The 18831-nt window shown below is 35.8% G+C and overlaps 2 protein-coding genes and 1 non-coding gene across 4 annotated transcripts; 1 reads left to right on the top strand and 2 right to left on the bottom strand.

The window, feature by feature from the left end:
* Positions 1–189: 189 nt before the first annotated feature.
* Positions 190–262, bottom strand: TRNAF-GAA. Its single transcript has one exon. It is a non-coding gene; the product is annotated as a tRNA-Phe (tRNA).
* Positions 263–390: 128 nt separating this feature from the next.
* Positions 391–4494, top strand: LOC115958533 (serine/arginine-rich splicing factor RS2Z33-like). Of its 2 annotated transcripts, none has more exons than XM_031076945.1 (7): positions 391–497; positions 945–1057; positions 2209–2248; positions 2369–2464; positions 3174–3370; positions 3474–3557; positions 3824–4494. In XM_031076945.1, the coding sequence occupies exons 2-7, from the start codon at positions 951–953 to the stop codon at positions 4224–4226; spliced, it is 927 nt and encodes a 308-aa protein (XP_030932805.1). In that variant the 5' UTR covers positions 391–497; positions 945–950; the 3' UTR covers positions 4227–4494. The 2 variants fall into 2 exon arrangements, with proteins under 2 accessions (XP_030932805.1, XP_030932806.1); XM_031076946.1 differs by having other exon boundaries at positions 438–497; positions 1999–2248.
* Positions 4495–9635: 5141 nt separating this feature from the next.
* Positions 9636–18470, bottom strand: LOC115955511 (protein MAEA homolog). The gene is made up of 7 exons (XM_031073642.1): positions 17916–18470; positions 17385–17579; positions 16574–16696; positions 14545–14730; positions 14016–14149; positions 10046–10232; positions 9636–9959 (listed from the first exon to the last, which is right to left on the bottom strand). The coding sequence occupies exons 1-7, from the start codon at positions 18387–18389 to the stop codon at positions 9858–9860; spliced, it is 1401 nt and encodes a 466-aa protein (XP_030929502.1). The 5' UTR covers positions 18390–18470; the 3' UTR covers positions 9636–9857.
* Between the last annotated feature and the right edge of the window lie 361 nt (positions 18471–18831).

The following is an 18831-nucleotide window of genomic DNA, read 5'->3' as shown; positions in this document are numbered from 1 at the left end:
AAATTATTGGATGAAGTAGGACCTACTAAAATTATTGGATGAAGTTTGAAAAAAAAAAAAAAAAAAAAACTTAAAAAGAAAAGAGAAATTTATTTTTATGCCCTTATGGTTGGAGTAGGACCTACTAAAAGCCCAAAAGAGCTTTACTACATCGATTTAAAAAATTAATTAAAAAAAAAGATAATCATTTGCGGTGAGCGTGGATCGAACACGCGACCTTCAGATCTTCAGTCTGACGCTCTCCCAACTGAGCTATCCCCGCTATGCGTACAGGCATTGAATTTAATCAATTTATTCATAAACTATTTCTCATTCCAAAACAACAGGTAGCTACAGCCGACAGTACACTCAGACTTATCCACAGAAACAGCACAAGTACAACGTTCCTTTCCCTCTATAAATACAAGAAGAGAAAATCTCGGCCTCCCTCTCTCTTTCTCTCTCTCTCTCTCTCTGTACGAAACAAATCTAGGGTTTTGAATCTTCGTTTTCTTCAGGTACGCGCTCTCTCTCTCAGCTATTCCTTAAGCTTTTACCTCTTCTTCTTAGCTGATCCTCAAAAAAAGAAAAAAGAAAAAAAAACCTCTTCTTCTAAGCTCATTTCTTTACATAACCAATTGAATATTTTAGATCTGATTTTCCTCTATCCCAAAATTTTTACAATTTTATATATATATATGTGTGTGTGTGTGTGAAATTTTTGCTCATTTATGTACGAAAATTATACTTCTTTCATCGAGTGAGCTTCTTCGAAGTTTTTATTTCACGTTTTGCTGCAATTGTGAATTGTGAATTTTGTTTTTTGGTTTGGTTTGGTGTGTATTGAATTTGTACATGTATGTATTTGTGTGTGTGAACATGCAGCTATGAGTTAATTGACAAAATTATTATCGAGAAAGTAGTATATATGTGTGTAAATGTGTATTATGTATATTTTACTGTAGGTGAAAATGCCTCGGTATGATGACCGCTACGGTGGTTCGCGTCTCTATGTCGGGCGCTTGTCTTCGCGGACAAGGTCACGCGATCTTGACGATATTTTTAGCAGATATGGAAGGTATATCCCCAATGTTTTGCCTTCTATTTATTTTTAATATAATTTTGTGGAAATCATGTTTATTTAATGTTGTTTATTTTAACATGTTAAATTTTTGCGAGAACCTTGTATGCGTTATGTGCTTGGGTTTCTTTACTTTTAGTTCTTGAAGATTATAACTTATATTACATTTACACCTTATGTTGAAAATTTTAGAATTTGTGGGACGAATGTGACTGTTTGTATTTCTTACCTTTTTTTTTTGGATAAGTGTTTTAATTCATTCCTCATTGCCGTATATTATGAAGAAATGTAAATTTTTTTTTTCTTGGTGGCCGTGTGCGGTTTTATATTTAGGGTAAAAATTAGGTATAGTTGCTTAAGTGCTAAACCTTAGTTTCCCTAACTAAATTCAACCATGTGACTGACTCATAAATGCAGCACTGCCATGTGGCTTATTGGTTTTATTGGCCAAATGCATTTACTTGGGGAACTTATGGAACAAAACTTAAAGTACCCTTATATTTAAATTTTGTGTGGGTTTTTTTTTTTTTTTAATAGGTAATAAGACTTTTATTGAAAAAAATTGAACATCATGTTCACGATGGTGAACACTCTGAACAAGAAACAAATACAATATAATCAGGAACTAAAGGAAATAGAGACTAAGAATTCAGATAAAGAAATTCAATTTGTACAACCCATATACGAGCCCAATGAAACAGATTACCAAAGAGGAGATATTTTTGTGGGTTAATGGGGGATATGGGCATGGGGACTAGGGTGGCTGGGTGTGTGTGTGTGTGGGGGGGGGGGGGGGGGGAGAAAAATGAGGAGTTTGCCAAGCACGAAAAGCCCTTTTGTGCTTGACATTTAAATGTTCAATTTTTAAATATCTGCGTGAGAACGTTGTAGCCCTCCACGTGTCTTTGTATGGTTTAACTCAAATGATCTTCTTGAAGGTTTCTTGGCTTTTGCCTAACCTGGAGGTCTATGGTGAGAGGGTGAATCTTGGTGGATTTGGCGAGTCTTTCTATATTGTTATTGCGTGTTTTTATGGAAATGGCAACAATCTCAAAGTGGTGTTTAGTTCATCTGTGAGGGGCGGAAGTGTCTACCCTTCGATACTTGTGTCTTGATGGCCTTACTGTTTCTGGCACCCGTTTACGCAGAGTACGCGATGTGGATATGAAGCGCGACTTCGCCTTTGTTGTATGTACTCCAATTCTTTGTTTTTCCCTCTGTCATGCAATTTGGTTTGTTTCATGTCTGTGCTATATTATACATGTTTTGCAGATATGATCTTCTCTTTTCCATTGCTTTTGATCACAGGAATTTAGTGATCCTCGAGATGCTGAAGATGCAATATATAATCTTAATAATCGGGATGTTGATGGGAGTCGCATCATTGTAGAATTTGCTAAAGGGGTAAGTTAGTGCAATTTCTCTCATGGTATTTTGTATATGTTCCTTGGGTATATTTTCTGTTTTTCTTGTTGCAAGTTTTTTTTTTTTTTTTTGTTGGTGGTTTTAGTTATTAAAAAAAAGTTTTTATTTTATTTTAATATTATTATAATTTTTTGCTCTGTCATTATCATGGTTTAATCCCTTTTGGTAAGTATTTTGAATGATTATGTCACATGGAAGTTTATTTTCCTGCAATTTGTTTTCATGATCCATGTAAAGTGCAGCATCCAACTTTCTGCTAGCTTATTGAAAATATTTAAATTATTTTCTGTTTCTGCATATGTATGTGTGTGTGTGTGTGTGTGTTTGTTAATTACTCATTGAAATTGTTGTAAAGGTCATTTATGTTTGATGGTGGTTCCAACTATTGATTCCTGTAACTAGTTTACAAATTCAAAAAGCTGAAGAAAAATTTCAATTAATAAATGATTTTAGAAGAAAATTGAAAATGTATTAATTTAGAATATTTTTTCTTTTAAAATTGATGGCCTAATCAGCCAGAACATTTTAGCATGTTTCTGCTTTTTACCATCTTACCTGCCTGTCTGGATATTTTAAAAACTACTGTTCATAGTTTTTGATGTTTGCTATCCTTCCTTCATGATTTCTAAAGGAGATTGTTAAAGGTATATTTTATCACAATTCTAAGGGTATTCTGATTTGCATTTAGGGGCCACGTGGTCCTGGTGGATCTCGTGAGTATCTTGGGAGAGGTCCTCCTCCAGGATCAGGACGCTGTTTTAATTGTGGAATTGATGGTCATTGGGCTCGTGATTGCAAAGCTGGGGACTGGAAGAATAAGTGTTATCGGTGTGGGGAACGGGGCCACATAGAAAGAAATTGTAAGAATAGTCCTAAAAAACTTAGGTACCGCCCCTCTCTCTCTCTCTCTCTCTGTGTTGCAGGCTTTCTTCCTTTTTCGGTATTATATTTCTTGAGTTGTTTGTTGAGCTTTAGTTTTTTGGTGCAGACGTGGGCGGAGCTACTCAAGGTCACCAAGTCCTCGTCGTGGCAGAAGTAGAAGTCATAGTTACAGCAGGGACCGTAGTTATAGGTTTGTTTTTCGTAATCCTTTTTACTTGTTATGAGTTTCTGACTTTAACGTGCAGAGTACCACTTATGTTGCATCGTGTCAACTATCATGACAAATGAAAATTCTCTGCTGTTGTGTTTATATGTGTATCTGTAGATTCTTTTTTCATATTTTGGTATAGTTTGCAAGAACCTGGAAACATAATATTCAGCATTTGCCTTACATTTTAAATGTGCTTCCTTGCTTGTTTCATTTATTAATCATGTTTTTTTCTTCTTTTTTCTCAGTCGATCTCCCTTGAAGAGAGAACGAAGCCTTGAACAAGTTGATAGAAGATCAAGAAGCCCCCATGACAGCCGTAGCCCGAAACGACACAGGGGTTCACCACCACCATCTAAAGGTAGGAGGCGTAGTCCTACACCTGATGATAGGAGCCCACAAAAGAGAGGCAGCCCATCGCCAAGGGATGGCAGGCAGGCCAATGGGTCTGACTACAGTGGGAGCCCCAGGGGAAAGAGCAAAAGTCCTATTGATGATGCTGATGGAGAAAGCCCCCGGGGTAGGAGCTATAGGAGTCTTGCTGAAGAAAATGGCCGCAGTGGCAGCCCTAGTCCTATCCATCGGGACAACAGGAGCCCCGTTGATGATAACGACAATCATGGTTCTCCAAGAGGCAGTGAGTCAACTTAAAAGCAGTTTTTAAGTGACAAAAACCAACTTAAAACCTGAGGTTAGTCCACGTAGAACAGAACGTTTTAAGTAACAGAAATCTACTTAAAACCTTGACGTCTTTGAAAACGTTTCTTCTACGCTGTATGGATAATTATTATCCCAAATTCTTTATAGCTGTTTGAAAATTTCTGAACTTTTACCGGACATAAGTGCTATTTGGAACAGAACCAGTGATCTAAACTGTACCTTGTGTTAATTTATATTATTTCTCGTGCAACTTAAGACATGGCTTTCTTGTAGGCGCAGTTTTGTCATTTTGAAAGAGTCAAATACTCTCTTCTGAGGTTTAACTGTGAATAAGGGTTGTAAATGAACCAAGCCGATCGTGAACAACTTGGACTCGGTTCGATAAAAGCCTTGTTCATGTTTGTTTATTTATAAATAAGCCAAGCTTGAACCTTAGTTTTAAGCTTGTTTAATTAACAAGTCAAGCCCAAGCAAAAAAATTTGTTCACGAACAAGTTCCTGAGCTATAAGGCATGATATAAAACAATTCAAGTATAGACTTATTTATAAGTTTATAATTGTTAGTTAAATATACTTATTATACGAATCTTAATAATGATATGGCCAACATGGGACCATCATTCATTACTTTAATTTTTTTTCCTTCCCTATAGACTCACCAAAAACCATTTTAGACTTTAGTTACATTTAAAAATAAATAAATAAATAAATGAAGTGTTCCACTTATGATTTTTCCCTATCAATCGTCTAATGTAAAGTCATGAAATATGTTAGTATTTTTTCACTCATAATAGTTATAATCCAGTATTTTTCTAATTCTTCATCATCGAAAGTGAATGTAAAAATTGTATTTTAAACAATTGTTAAAGCTATAGACAAAGAAGGATGAATAGATGAATTTAATTATGTAAAATTTTAATTTGAATAATGGCTAATTATAAGTAGGATTAGACACATGATAAAATGAGTATACTATTTTTTTTTTATTTTAGATATTTAAGCATTTGATAATGTAATTTTCTTAGATCTTAAGCTCAAAAGCTTGCCCTGAGCTTGAGTTTGAGCTTAATATTAAGCTTGAGCTTCTGATACCATAAAGGGGGAGGGTGACGCATAACTGAAGGGAAGAGATGGAAGCACAGTGTAATATAGTGAATGTAAGTAAATAACTTAAAAAGTAAAAATAATAGTAAGGCAGTAGAACCAGCCAAACAGTATATATGAAAATAATTCAAAGTAAATAAAAGCAATTTAAAACCGCCTGTTATGGCGGTAATCCGTCCAAGGTGGCGGTAGCAACAAGTAGAATAATGAATATAAAATTGAAACTTGTTATTGAAAGTAGAATAAACACTTACAGTAGTAGTGAATACATGATTTCAACAGTACATGTTAACAATTACAAAACTTGAACTAGTTCTAGTTACAAGGTTTTGTAAGGAAATAGTGATAGTAGGAGCAAGGTAATAGGAGCAAGGAATTCTCTCTAGAGAAAGGCTTCTAAGAGGAAGAAGTTTCAAAGAGAAAATCCTAAGTAGAATTCTGTTTTAAACTTAAGGGACAACCCCCCTTAAATAGGCAAAATATCTGAGTGAATAGTATAATGAATAGTAAAAGTGAATAGTGAACAGTGCAGTGAACAGTAAATGCTTGCCAAAGTGATTTTGGTGTGACCGAAAGCCTTGGAATAATGGAGAATCTTCTTTTCAGCAGGAAACATGGGGAATCTTCTTTTTAGAACATCATCATCAGAGGTGGAAAACAATAGTGGAATTTGACCAGTAAGTAAACATTGTAGCATTTTTGGCCTTTGTGCAGACCAAACAAATAAGATCAATTTTCTTGAAGATCTGGAGTGTTATCCTCATCATGTCCGAACAGTTCCTGGCCATAAGGGAAATAAGGGTTGTGGGCAACAGATTCTTCAGAGGAGGCTTTGGATTCTCCTTGATTGTCAATAGCTTCTTCTGCCCATTTGAGTAAAGCCATAAGAGCATCAGGATTTTTTCTTAAATCGTCAATGGGGGAGCTCTTATTCTTTGCTGGAGGCTTAGCATTCTTGATGGAAGAAGAAGAGGGAACATCAACATGGACAGGGGTTTGAACTGGGGAATGATCCTTAGCCATGGGGAGAGCAGCAGTAGATGAAAATTCTTTGGAAATAGTAGCAATAATACGTTGAGTGTGAGGAAATTTGCCCCACCATTTTACATACCAATGTCTTGAGAGAACATCATATTCTTTTTCATATTGCCATTTTAATATCCAAGGTATTTTATAGTGCTTAACAAAGTGAAGCAAAGCAGGAAATTTAGCTCTATGAGCATCGCACCGATAAAATTTCTTGAAACATTCGAAAGCATCAAGCAATGGCTCAAGAAATATTTCAGCAATAGGGCCAAACTGGGTCCACCAACGATTGAACCAAAGAGGTAAACAACCAGTGAAACTTTTATCAAAGTTAACAAACTAGGAATGAGACATTTTTTTTTCATTCTGGTGTAGCATGAATCTAGACCAAGCAGTGATATAATCATAATATGAATAGGGAATGGGGGAAGTGGACATTGTTTTGGTAGAATTAGGGGAAGAGCCCCATTTTTCTTCAGAAATAAAAATGACCATGTAAACACTATGGTAAATAATTTTGGAGGTGTCAACCTTGTCAAAAATGGTGTTAATAATAACAGATTTTTCATGATGCAGAAGATTAGAATAATACTGTAAATTCTTTTCTCTGTGCTCAGGAATCCAGTGAAACATTGGAGGGAAATAACTTTTAGCAAGTCTAAGAGGATAAAAAATGGAGACTTTGTTGGGTTCAATATAAAACAAGTTTTGGAAATATTGTTTTTTGATGCATTGAGGGTTATAGGAATTTCTGGGAAAAGCAGTTCTAATAGTTTGGTTAACAGGGGTTATGGCATAAGGGTCATAGGACGAGGCAAGAACAGTGGAGTAATTAGGCCTAGGGATGGTTCCTAGGGTGGTGAAACGATTAGTAATTATTAGAGGAGAAGCAGGTTCTTTTTTAACAATTTGTTTGGAGGTTTCAGCAGGATGATTATCTTTGGGTCTTCTACTTGCCATTGTGACATAGGTAAGGAAATCAGGGATAGTATTTTGGGATCCTTTAATATATTCAATATCGAAATAAAAAACGCTTAAAATAGCTTGCTATCTAGCAAAAATATGTTTTGAAGCAATATTTTCAACATCTTTTTCAATAACATATTTAGCACTTTTGCAATCAATACGTCACAAAAACTTTTGGTTTAACAAATCACTTTGAAATTTTGAAATGCATGGTACTATAGATAAAATCTCTTTTTTAATAGTACTATAATTTAACTGTGCATTATTTCAAATCCCAGAATAGAAACGAACAATTTGTTCAAGTGACCTAGGAGAAACTCTTTGTTTTAGAATACCACCATAACCAATGTCAGAGGCATCGGTTTCAACAATTTTGAAAGCACCAACAGTAAGAATACCAAGACAAGGCAATGTCTTAACATGAGATTTGATTTGCATAACAAGGGAAGTATGAATATCATACCAAGGAGATGGATTACTTTTTAACCTGTCAAACAAGGGTTTGCATTGTTTCCTCATATCCTTGTAGAAATCAGCAACATAATTTAATGACCCAAGAAATCTTTGGAGCTGTGTTTTATCAGTGATAACATCAGGAAACTTATCAGCAAATTGGATGGCTCTATCAATAGGACGAATCTGTCCTTCAAAGATGTCATAGCCAAGGAAACGAACTTTTGTTTGAAACAATTTAATTTTCTTTGCAGAGACAACAAGACCATTTCTTTTGATAGTATCCAGAAACGAATACAAATGTTTCCAGTGCTCATTAATAGAACTAGAGTAAACAAGAACATCATCAATATAAACAATGGTGAAATGACTGAAGGAGTTAAAAATATCATTCATGATATTTTGAAACTCACTAGGGGCATTCTTAAGACCAAATGGCATAACATTCCACTCATAATATCCAAAGGAGTGGTAAAAGCAGTTTTGTACCTGTCATTCTCACTAATTTGGATTTGCCAGAACCCAGATTTCATGTTAAATTTGGAAAATACCACAACTTCACTCAACCTATGGACCAGGTCATTCTTATTGGGAATAGGATACCTAATCCACTCCGAACAGTGTCAGTGAATAGTAATCCATGAACAGTAATCTGTGAATAGTAATCCGTGAACAGTAATCTGTGAACAATAAAAGTGAACAGTGTTTTTCCCACTTTTTGACTTAAAATCAACTGAAAATTTTTGTCCTTTTCTTCAACTTATAATGTTCAGACTTTGTCGGAAGAAACATGGCAAGACCAAAGTAATCATGACAAGATCAAAGTATGAGGATTCCTTTCTTTTTCTTTTGCTTTTCAAGAATCCCAATATGAATCCAAAGGACATGTCAGGAGAATATGAGACGTATGCCTAAGGAAATTCTTTATTCCAAAGGGCATGGGACACATCAAGCCAAGCTTAGCTCAAGCTTTTTTGGCTATCTTACGAGCTTAAGCTCAAACATTATTTTTAGGCTTGTCGCGAGCTCGAGCCAAGCTTAAACATGCATTACTTGAAAAAGCTTGGCTCATTTACAGCCCTCTGAGAATTCAGAACTGTGATGGTTACGCCTGTCATAGCAATGCTGGGTTTATCTGTGACAGAAGATACTTTCTGGAACTAGCTTTCTGGAATGGGAGCTTTTTATAGTGCAAATGTGTTGTTCTCGTCCAGATCATGGTCGTTGGAGTTGAGTTGCAGTGTAGCGATACTTGCTATGCAGTTTTCATATGAACGTTACAATTGTCCTCTCCTCAATGAAAGAAGCCATCTTTATAAACCATAACCCCGACTATCATCAGTAAATACACCGTCACAAAATGTCACCAGCAAACTGTGACATTAAAATCAGCTTCAGATCATACTGATTTATAGTATGCTAACCATGTAAGGTTCAGTGCTCTGAAAGGATATGTATACATGAGAGTAATGGATTTGGGCATATGGCTTTTCAAATGCAAATTCATAGGACTGTGGTTTCAAGTTTAAACGTAATCAGTTAAAATTTAAAATCCCAAGACTAGCCTCGAATGGGTGAAAAATTGTTGGCAACTTGGCATATCATTCCCAAGTTCTGTTCTGTTCTTTGCAAGAGATGAGTAATATGGAATTGAGCATATCAGGATTTTATGTTTTGGGAAAGTTCAAAAGAAGAGTATATTTTTGGGGTCCAGATTATGCACATCTTGCTTTCAATTAAACTAATGGCCGTCACCTATACCCATGCGAACCAACATTATTATGAGGCAAAGCTCATTAATTGCTACCAATTTAAGAAATAATGATATTGTTGATTAGTGCCTTAAGAATATAGGTTAAGAAATAATAAATATTTATTTCATGCAGATTTAAAACATTCGAACTGAAACTGTTAAGCATTTTTGCATATGTACATGTCCCCAACACCAGACCCAAATATAGGCATAGGAAATGTTCATGAGGAACTTTGCTGTGTTCTTTCAGGAAGGAGCCCTATCTACAGAAGATGAATTAAAACTGCATACAGCCACAGGCACTGAGGCACCATGCAGTCTTATGATATATATGCCTTAACCAGATCTGTGTAGTTGCAGATCAAACCTGTCCTTGGACAGGTGATTTTACCGTTATTCTTCCTAGACATTTCTTCAAGAGCCTGCCAAGCCAAAGGAAAAAAGAAAGTCAGAATAATAATAATAATATAAAGTTGTACTACTTGCTTAATACAAGAATAACAGGAACCTTAGTGCTGTAGACATAGCCATTAGGCAAAACTTGGGGAGGGTTTTCTGTGTCCATCAGCTCTTTAGTTATGTAGCAAACAAGCTTCGAGTGATGCTGCTTAGAGTATGGTAATGGCAATGCTAGTTTCCGGAAACTATCCTGTGACAAAGGGTCTTCTTTGGTACAATCATCTTCATAACAGTATCTGGATTAGGGATTAGGTCAAGGCAAAAGAACATTCTAAATACAACAGCAGCTCTTCTACGCAGACCTGCAGAAAGGTGAAAGAGAAGTACCCGAATGCCAGATGGTAGAAAACCTTCATTATTGGTTAATCAGATTACTTTATTTATTTTGGATAAAATTCTATACATGTCTTAAGTTAACATGAGAAATAGCAGAGATCCATTTTAAGACCACCTCAGAGCTTGATTTGCCAACTGCATAATTGTTATCATTGAAGTTCTACAATTCACCCTTGAGTTCTAAATGTAAATAAAAATGAAGTACGGATACTAAACCATCAAATGGTCAGATTTTGTATCTTTATTTTTTCTGCTAAACTTCATTTAAAAAAAAAACTAAAAATAAAAGCAAAAACAACAAAACCTTAGTTCCAAAATTTTGGGATCAACTACCGATCCTAATAGATTAGTTAAGGTCGGCCACATGTGTTCTTTTCCTCCTTTCTATTCTATCTAAAGTCATACATTGTGTTACTTCCTTAATTGACATGTCATTTTTTATTACTTCTACTAAAGATTTTTGGTCTTCCTCTACCTTTTTTCGTTTCTTTAACTTGGATAAACTCACTCTTTCTTACCGGTGTATTAGTCACTCCTTTTGAACATAACCAAACCATCTCAATCGACTTTCCCTCATCTTTTCATCAATAGGAGCTACCCTTATCTTTAAGCAAATTTCCTCATTTCAAATCCAAATCCTATCTTTCTGTGTATTTTTTTTTTTTGATAAGTAAGAATATTATATATACGAAAGGCTACTCTATGCACGAAGAACATAGAGCACACCCAGAAAATACAATAAGGAAAAACAAAGAAAAAACAAAAAAGAAAACCAATCCACAGATTAATTACAAAGAGAAAGAGAGCTAATGAAAGAAGGGAGAGAATCACTAGGCGTGAGTCCCCAAGCCCGAGACCAATCAAAAAGAAGCCCACTAAAAGAAGCAAGAAACTGATCACCGGAACTATCCAAATCCTCAAAAGTCCGCTGATTCCGTTCCTTCCAAATATACCAAAAGATGCACAACAGAACTAAATTCCATATCTGAGACGAGTGCTTCCCCAACCAATTCTACCAGCCAAAAAGCAAATCTGGGATCGATCTAGGTACAACCCAAGACAAGCCAAAAATTATAAAGACAAAGCTCCATAACCGATACGCCATCTCACAATGCAGAAGTAAGTGGTCTACTGTCTCTCCACAATGTCGACACATAATACACCAGTCCACAAAAACCAATCTCCTCAATCTCAGATTATCACCCGTTAGGATCTTATTCCAGGCTACACACCAAACAAAAAAGAAACTCGCCTAGGGGCCTTTACTTTCCAAATAGCTTTCCAAGGAAAGACATTTGAAGGAGAATTCCTTAATTTGTTACAATAAGACCGGATATCAAAATCCCCATTAAGCTTCAACTTCCATCTCATTCGATCTCCCACATCCATTGGAGGAGTATTAGCTCCCAATATACGAAGAAAATGCAGCCCTTCATCCATCTCCCAATCATTAAATTCTCGAATAAAACGAACATCCCAAATTCTTCTATCCTCCGCCCCTTGCCTTGACAAAGAAGCTTCAATAGATACCCCCTTATCAATGGCAATACCATACAACCTTGGGAAAGCCAATTGAAATGGTTGATCCCCACACCACCTATCCTGCCAAAACCTCACTCTATTCCCCAACCCAACAACAAACTGACAATTTTTGCTAAAATCCTCCCATCCCATACGAATACCTCTCCACAAACCATGCCCATGAACTCCCCTACATAGTATTGAGGTCCAACCACCCCCCCCCCCCCCCCCAAATTTTTCCCCATATTTTGAAGCTACCACCTTCCTCCATAACCGATCCTCTTCCTTCCCAAACCGCCACAACCATTTCCCCAATAAGGCCTTATTGAAAGTAGTAAGTTTCCTTTTTGTGTATTTTCACTTATCCATCTTAACATTTTCATTTCAATTATACTCATTTTATGAATATGTTGCTTCTTAAAAATTAATACCATAGAGCATAGCTGGTTGTATAGCAATCTTATAATATTTTTTATTTAACTTAATAGGTATTTTAAGTTTGCACAATACTCTTGATGCACCATTCCACCTCATCCACTCTACTCTTATCCTATGATTCACATCCTCTTCAATCTCTCCATCTTTATGACCCAAGATATAGAAAGTTGTTGCTCTTTAGTATCTCTTAACCATCATGTCTTACCCCTCCTTCATTTATGTTTCTACTTTTACTAAACTTACATTCCATGTACTCTATTTTAGTCTTAATCGAAAGCCTTTAAATTCTAGTGCGCCTAGCCAAATTTCTAACTTAGCATTAACTTCACTTCTAGTTTCATCTGCTAAAACTATATCATCCGCAAAAAGCTTACATTTAGGGACTTCCTCTTGGATCAATTTAGTGAGTCCATCCATCATTTCATTAGTAATAAGAGATGTAGATTTAATGCTAAGCCTCCATTGGGTTACCCAAATTGCTCCAATTTTTTATATTGTTTCCATTAAAAAGTTCATCAAAATAACTTTTCCATCTCTCTGTAACCTGCTCTACTTTTACTCACACTCTATTATAAAAATTTAAAATAAAACAAAATAAAAGAGGCAAAACAAAAATGATCTGCATGTTGGATCTGCTAATGACAAGATTTTTAATATATATATAACACATGAACCTAATGCATCTAGGAATTAGGTGCTAATTGAGCTAGAGTTCATTGGTTGCCAATGACAAGATTACAACTAAATGCTTTTAGAGCGTTTTACAATATATTTTTGTCTTTTTAATATATCTATGAAATGAAGGAACATATAAATGTGAAATTATTCAGTCTACCCAATGTACTACACCTTCCTTTCACATAAATGTGGATTATATACTTGAATCCCATACATGGGACCCACATTTATGTGAGAGAGAGGTGTAATACACCGAGTGTATAAAATAATATCTCCACATTAGGAATAGTGTGTGAATGTAAAACATCTATTAAATTAAAGTGAAAGTTTACAAGACTACTGTAAGACCAACTATGCTATACAACATTGAAATGAGAATGTTATTAGATGGATAAGTGGCAATACAAAAAATAGGCACGACACAAAATGAGGAAACTCGGTTTAAAGATATGCTCCAGTAAGGAAAAGTGATTCAATTCCAAGTCAGGTGCATGAAAAGAGGTAGATGAAGACCTTAAATAACACTAGTAGAAGTACCAAAAGATGACATGTTAAGAAGTGATAAACAATATGGTTTTAGATAGGATAAAATGACAGAAAAATACATGTGGCTGACCTGATTAGTTGTCTAGTTGTCTATACCCATATAAAGAACAAGTTAATAAGATGGAAATGTTCAAGATTATCTCATGATCCTTTTACCATAAACAAGTCTGAGTAAATGTGCTTGCTATTTAATCCTTGTTCCTTTTTTTTTTTTTTTTTTTTTTTTTTTTAATTATTATTATAGGTAATCAAAGTTTTATTGACTAAAGAACACATCATGTTCACGATGGTGAACACGCTGTGCTTCAAATCCTTGTTCTTGATGTTTACAGTGCAATTCACTTAAAAAACCCCATGGGGTGTCTATGCAGATCGGACCATCAGAGAAGTCAATCTTAAGGTTTATGTTCTAAGTTTGATGATAATTAAGTTACTAGATGCTTGGTAGGTAGATGCATACAAAAAAAAAATATATTAGATGGCACATTGTGTAAGGATACGGAGTTTTTAGGGCGGACAAGCCTGCTTGCAGATAAATAGTCAGCAAAGGTTCAAGTGTCATGCCATATAATTTGCAGAATTCCTGTTTAAATTGGTCCACCAGGATATCCCATTGCTTTGGTTCAAATAAAACCTGGAGAGAGAGAGAGAGAATCAAATGAGTAAGTGCACCCTATATCAGCTCCAAATATCAAAACAATACCACTCAAACAGCCATCAAAGAACGTAACATAGAGGTGTAGGCCAAAAAGTTCATGCAGAGGGGGTATAGTACTGTAATTGTTTAGGCTTGCCTTATGACTACACCCTGTGTACATTGTGCTCCTCTTTCCAATAAAATAAAGTACCACTTAACAATGGCTTTCTGGAGGGGGGAGGCAGGGTTGTTAATAAAACTTTCAACCAAAAAGAAAGCAGATAAAGGAAAATAATAGTGCTGCCAACCTGCTGATTTACAAAGTATCAGAGAAGAAAAACCATTACAGTAAAGCACAAATCATTGTTCAGACCAAAAGAGACTAGGTTCACCTTGTATCTAGCACAGTCAGTAGTACTTTTGAAAGCCAGTGTTGCAGTGTACTTCTGCAATTTTTGCATATCGGTGGGACCCCATGGTGCAAGGTACTTTCGGGCATATGTTATAGCTCGCAACTCGTTTCCAGCTCGTACCAACTCTATGAACTCTTGAAGTCTCAACTGGAATTCAAACTTGCTCTGTCATCAATAAAAGCCTTCATTATTTAAGAAGCTGACAAAAATTTCGTTGTAATAACTGCAGTTTTAATCAGAACCATCATAACTTATAACAATGAAACTACTCCTTTCACCTAAATTCAGAGACAATGTATCATAGAAACCTACCCTAATAATGAATTTCAACCACCAGGCATCAAATTAGACATGGTTATTGAGAGCCTTATGTAGTCACTTTTTATGTAATTAGAACTATCCCAGAAATGGAAGTCCACTCTTGTTTGCACTCAAAACTATTTGTATTAGTCAGTAGCCAATTGAGCCTGTTTTCCATTTTAAGCTTATTTAGCTTATGTACAACTTTTTAAAACTTCACTTTTTTTAGGCACAACTATACTTTTGCCCAACTTAATTTTTTAAGCCAAATAAACAAATGAAAATAAGCTATCCCAAATGAGCACTAGCTCAACTGGTACTTTCTCCTTCCATAATAATGGCATGGAGGGTGAAGTCATGGGTTGGAGATCCATTGGTTGCATGTGTAACTTACCAATATAATAAAAAATATAAAAAAAATAAAAAGGTTTGTAAACAACAAAATGAGTAGACTTGATGAGAGGTAAAGGTGCAATTTAACAATATAATGGTACTTGTAGAAGCACCGGACTTGCACAACAAAGCATTCAAATCTTCAAAATGAATTTGATTGAGATAGTTTAGAGTTTTCATTACTAGTTGATATTGGAAACGTCTATTCATACCAGTTACATTGTTTAAACTAATTCATCAATGGAAATCTTTCTCCTTTACACATTCTCTCCTTCCAATTTCTCAAGTAAAATTTCACTCACTATATTCGAGGAAATGCATGTTTAAGATGTCATGGTAAAATGAATGGACACATCTCAAGCCATAGGCCTCTCAAAAGTCATACCATTTACCTTTTTTGTAAGTCATTTATTAATGACAATCTTTCTCCTTTACATATTGTCTCCCTCCAATTTTTCAAGCAAAGTTTCACTCACTATATTCAAATAAATGCATGTTTAAGATGTCATAGTGATATTAACACACATATCTCAAACTATCGGCCCCCCAAAAGTGATACCATTTACTTATTTCAAACTTGTTCACTAACAAAAACTTTTCTCTTGATACATTCTCTCCTCCAGTTTCCCAAGCAAAAATTCCCTCACTATGTATACATGTTTAAGATGTCATGGTGAATAAATGAACATATCTCAAGCTAAAATCCTTTCAAAAGTCCAAACAAGATTTTACATGAGAAAGTATATCAGAGAAGGTTTGGTATGACATGCAAAGAACAGAATGATGAAATAAATGAAAATGCCATGCATGAAAATAAGCTGAGATTCAAACTAGATCCATCCATAGAAAAGCATGACTCATTATGCTGAAACAGCAGCCTTCAACAGAGCAAACAGAACCATCTCAAGTACAGGAACAACAAGTGGAAACTGACAGAGTAGAAAATTAAAGATTTGTGCTACAGTGAATAAAAGGAAGAATTATGAAAGACAAAGCAACTCGGAGAGACAGAAGTTACACAATTTCTATTAAGAATACATTTCAATGTTTAGCAATCCAATTAACTGACAGACTTTTTCTTAGCAAGCAGAGAAAGTAACAAACAGTCTTAGCAAACTCATTAATCCACCAGTCATTAAAGAAAGCTACCAATGAGTTTAACTCAACTAGCACCTCCTTCCCTTATAAGTGCTGGGTGGAGGGTGAAGTTGTCAATTCAAGACCCATTGAATGCGTAACTTACCAATAATAATAAAATTTAAAAATAAATATATATATATACACACACATATAAAGCCAATAGAATAGCACCTACCTTGGACTTCTTCAACCTTGACCTGTTGTCACCACACCAAGCTAATGCAGGAGCTACCTCCTTATTCTCAAGAGCATCAATTACCTTTTTTGCTTCTTGGAATACATCAATATCCACAAGATCCTGAGAGATAAAAATCAATCAAGTATTCAAGTTAGCAGCAGATATAACAGTAGTGACATTACCATGGAAATGACAATGCATGCACTGAAACCCTGAAAATACAATTTACTTAGAATATTAAATCAAGCACTTGTTTCGTCCAGATGAACCTTGATAGTCCTGAAGAATGTGAAAGTGAAATAGAGAATAGGGTGTTGCAGCATGCGAACATTGATTTTTTTTTTTTTCCCTCTTTATTGTGATACATACAATGCGTGTGTGTTGAGCCTGATTCAAGCTCAGATGACTCATCAAACAATGTTAAGAGTGGAAAGGTTTCTTCTGCTTGACTCTTATACAAAGGAAATGAGTCTCCACTTATCCTAAGATGAAATCATAAGCATGTGATATACTCATCAACTTGTGTTCCTCGTATCAATGAATAGGGCTTTTCGTTTTCTCTTTCACTTTCTCAAACTTCATGGGTAGAGAAATATGTTTCTATACACAGGAGATATAAACATTTTCCTTCATGAACATTAACATGAAACAGCCCGTCCATTATCATCAAAATGTAATGACAACTCTAACCTTCCAAATTATAAAAAGAACTACGCATTTTCAGATAATAATATTCTTTTTCCCAGTCCTTCAAGCCCAAATCATAGAAACACTCCTAAATAAGCATTGTGTAGTGACCATAGATTACCATTATATTGCTGCTATCCGCCAGCTTCACTGCGGTGTCATAATATGACATTCTCAACATGTAGTCCACAAGGATCCGCTTCAAGCGCGTGTTATTCCAATCTGCCAAATTCTCAGCATCTGCAGACTCCAAATGATCGAGCCGTGTCCGGCACCTCTGAGCTTGCAAATTCTCCACTCGACTTCCCTCTTCCAACTTCACAATCAAATTCACAACAACAATCACTACACGCGAACTCATAAAATTGAAATTAATAATAGTAATAATTGCTAAATTTTGCATACACAATTAATAACCAACTTCTTATCTCTCAAACCAGTGGTATTCAATTCAAGGAGCATTCTAGAATTTGAGACCAATCACAGTTATGAATAATCGAAATGACCGAATTTGCTAATTGGAGAAATTGAAAAAAAAAAATCACGAAATTAGAGTATATAAATTACGCTCAGCTGATTAAGAATTTACAATATCTGACAGTAGCGAACCACCAAGAGAGAGAGAGAGGGGTTAGGGTTACGAATCGCGAACCTTCCTTTTGAGGCCTTGGAGGCGAGATACGAGGGAGGTGAGGCGGTTAACGGCGTCGTCCTTAGAACCGTCAGAGTCAACGGCGTCAGAGACGCCGGAGATAACGGCGGAGACTTCCTTCTCGACGACGCGGTGGTTGGCACGGATCGTCTTCTTGTAGTGCTCGAACGGGACCCGCAGAAACTGGTGCTCCAGCTTGAGCGACTCGGTGAGGTGTGCCAGCTTGGAGGGCGGCGGAGCTGGCGAAGCGGCGGCGGTGGGGATCGCGGCGGCTGTGGCGGCGGAGGTGGCGGTGGAGGAGGTAGTAGTTGTGGAGGTTGGCGTGCCGTTGGGGAGAGAATCCATGAGAACTGGAGAGAGAGAGCGCGAGCTGTAGTTGGTAAAGAACCTTGGGAAAAGACGGCGCGAACGATCAGAATCCATTTCCACTGTGAGGGGTTCATCAAGATCATGATCAAGATCCATTTGATCCATTACGAAAACGACGGCGTTTCTATTCGGTGTTTTTAATTTTTCCCACTGGGACGAGAAGGGTGTTTTTTTTTTTTTTTTTGGTAAACTAGAAGGGTGTTTATACTTTATAACTTATCCTCTAGTTTCCGACGTCTGATGTTTCATTTCACCTTTTATTTATTTATTATTATTATAATAAAGTTTGATGTTTTACTTTTTTGAGTTTTTATTTTATTTTATATATTTTTTTATAGGAAACTTTTTTTTTTCACTTGAATTTTAAGCTTGTCAAGCTGCCCTGTCTGGTTGGGTTAGTATATTCTATATATGGCAATATGGCATTCTCTCCATTAGAATAATTTATTGTAAGGTGAGAAAGAAAAAAAAAAGTTATTGTGTTCTCATTCAGTTTACTTATTATAATTATCGCATTATTTAAAAAAAATGTTAATTTTATATTATG

This window comes from Quercus lobata, chromosome 8 (genome assembly GCF_001633185.2).
Source record: "Quercus lobata isolate SW786 chromosome 8, ValleyOak3.0 Primary Assembly, whole genome shotgun sequence".
Classification (NCBI taxonomy): Eukaryota; Viridiplantae; Streptophyta; class Magnoliopsida; order Fagales; family Fagaceae; genus Quercus; species Quercus lobata.
This window is presented reverse-complemented; position numbering and strand designations above follow the sequence as displayed.

Excerpts from the sequence above, each read along its gene's own strand:
- LOC115958533 (XM_031076945.1), top strand. The coding sequence starts at position 951 with ATGCCTCGGTATGATGACCGCTACGGTGGTTCGCGTCTCTATGTCGGG. Across the intron at positions 1,058-2,208 it reads ATTTTTAGCAGATATGGAAG|AGTACGCGATGTGGATATGA; the intron begins GTATATCCCCAA and ends CCGTTTACGCAG. Across the intron at positions 2,249-2,368 it reads AGCGCGACTTCGCCTTTGTT|GAATTTAGTGATCCTCGAGA; the intron begins GTATGTACTCCA and ends TTTTGATCACAG.
- LOC115955511 (XM_031073642.1), bottom strand. The coding sequence starts at position 18,389 with ATGGATCAAATGGATCTTGATCATGATCTTGATGAACCCCTCACAGTG. Across the intron at positions 17,580-17,915 it reads TCCAAGGCCTCAAAAGGAAG|TTGGAAGAGGGAAGTCGAGT; the intron begins GTTCGCGATTCG and ends TTGATTGTGAAG. Across the intron at positions 9,960-10,045 it reads GCTATGTCTACAGCACTAAG|GCTCTTGAAGAAATGTCTAG; the intron begins GTTCCTGTTATT and ends TTGGCTTGGCAG.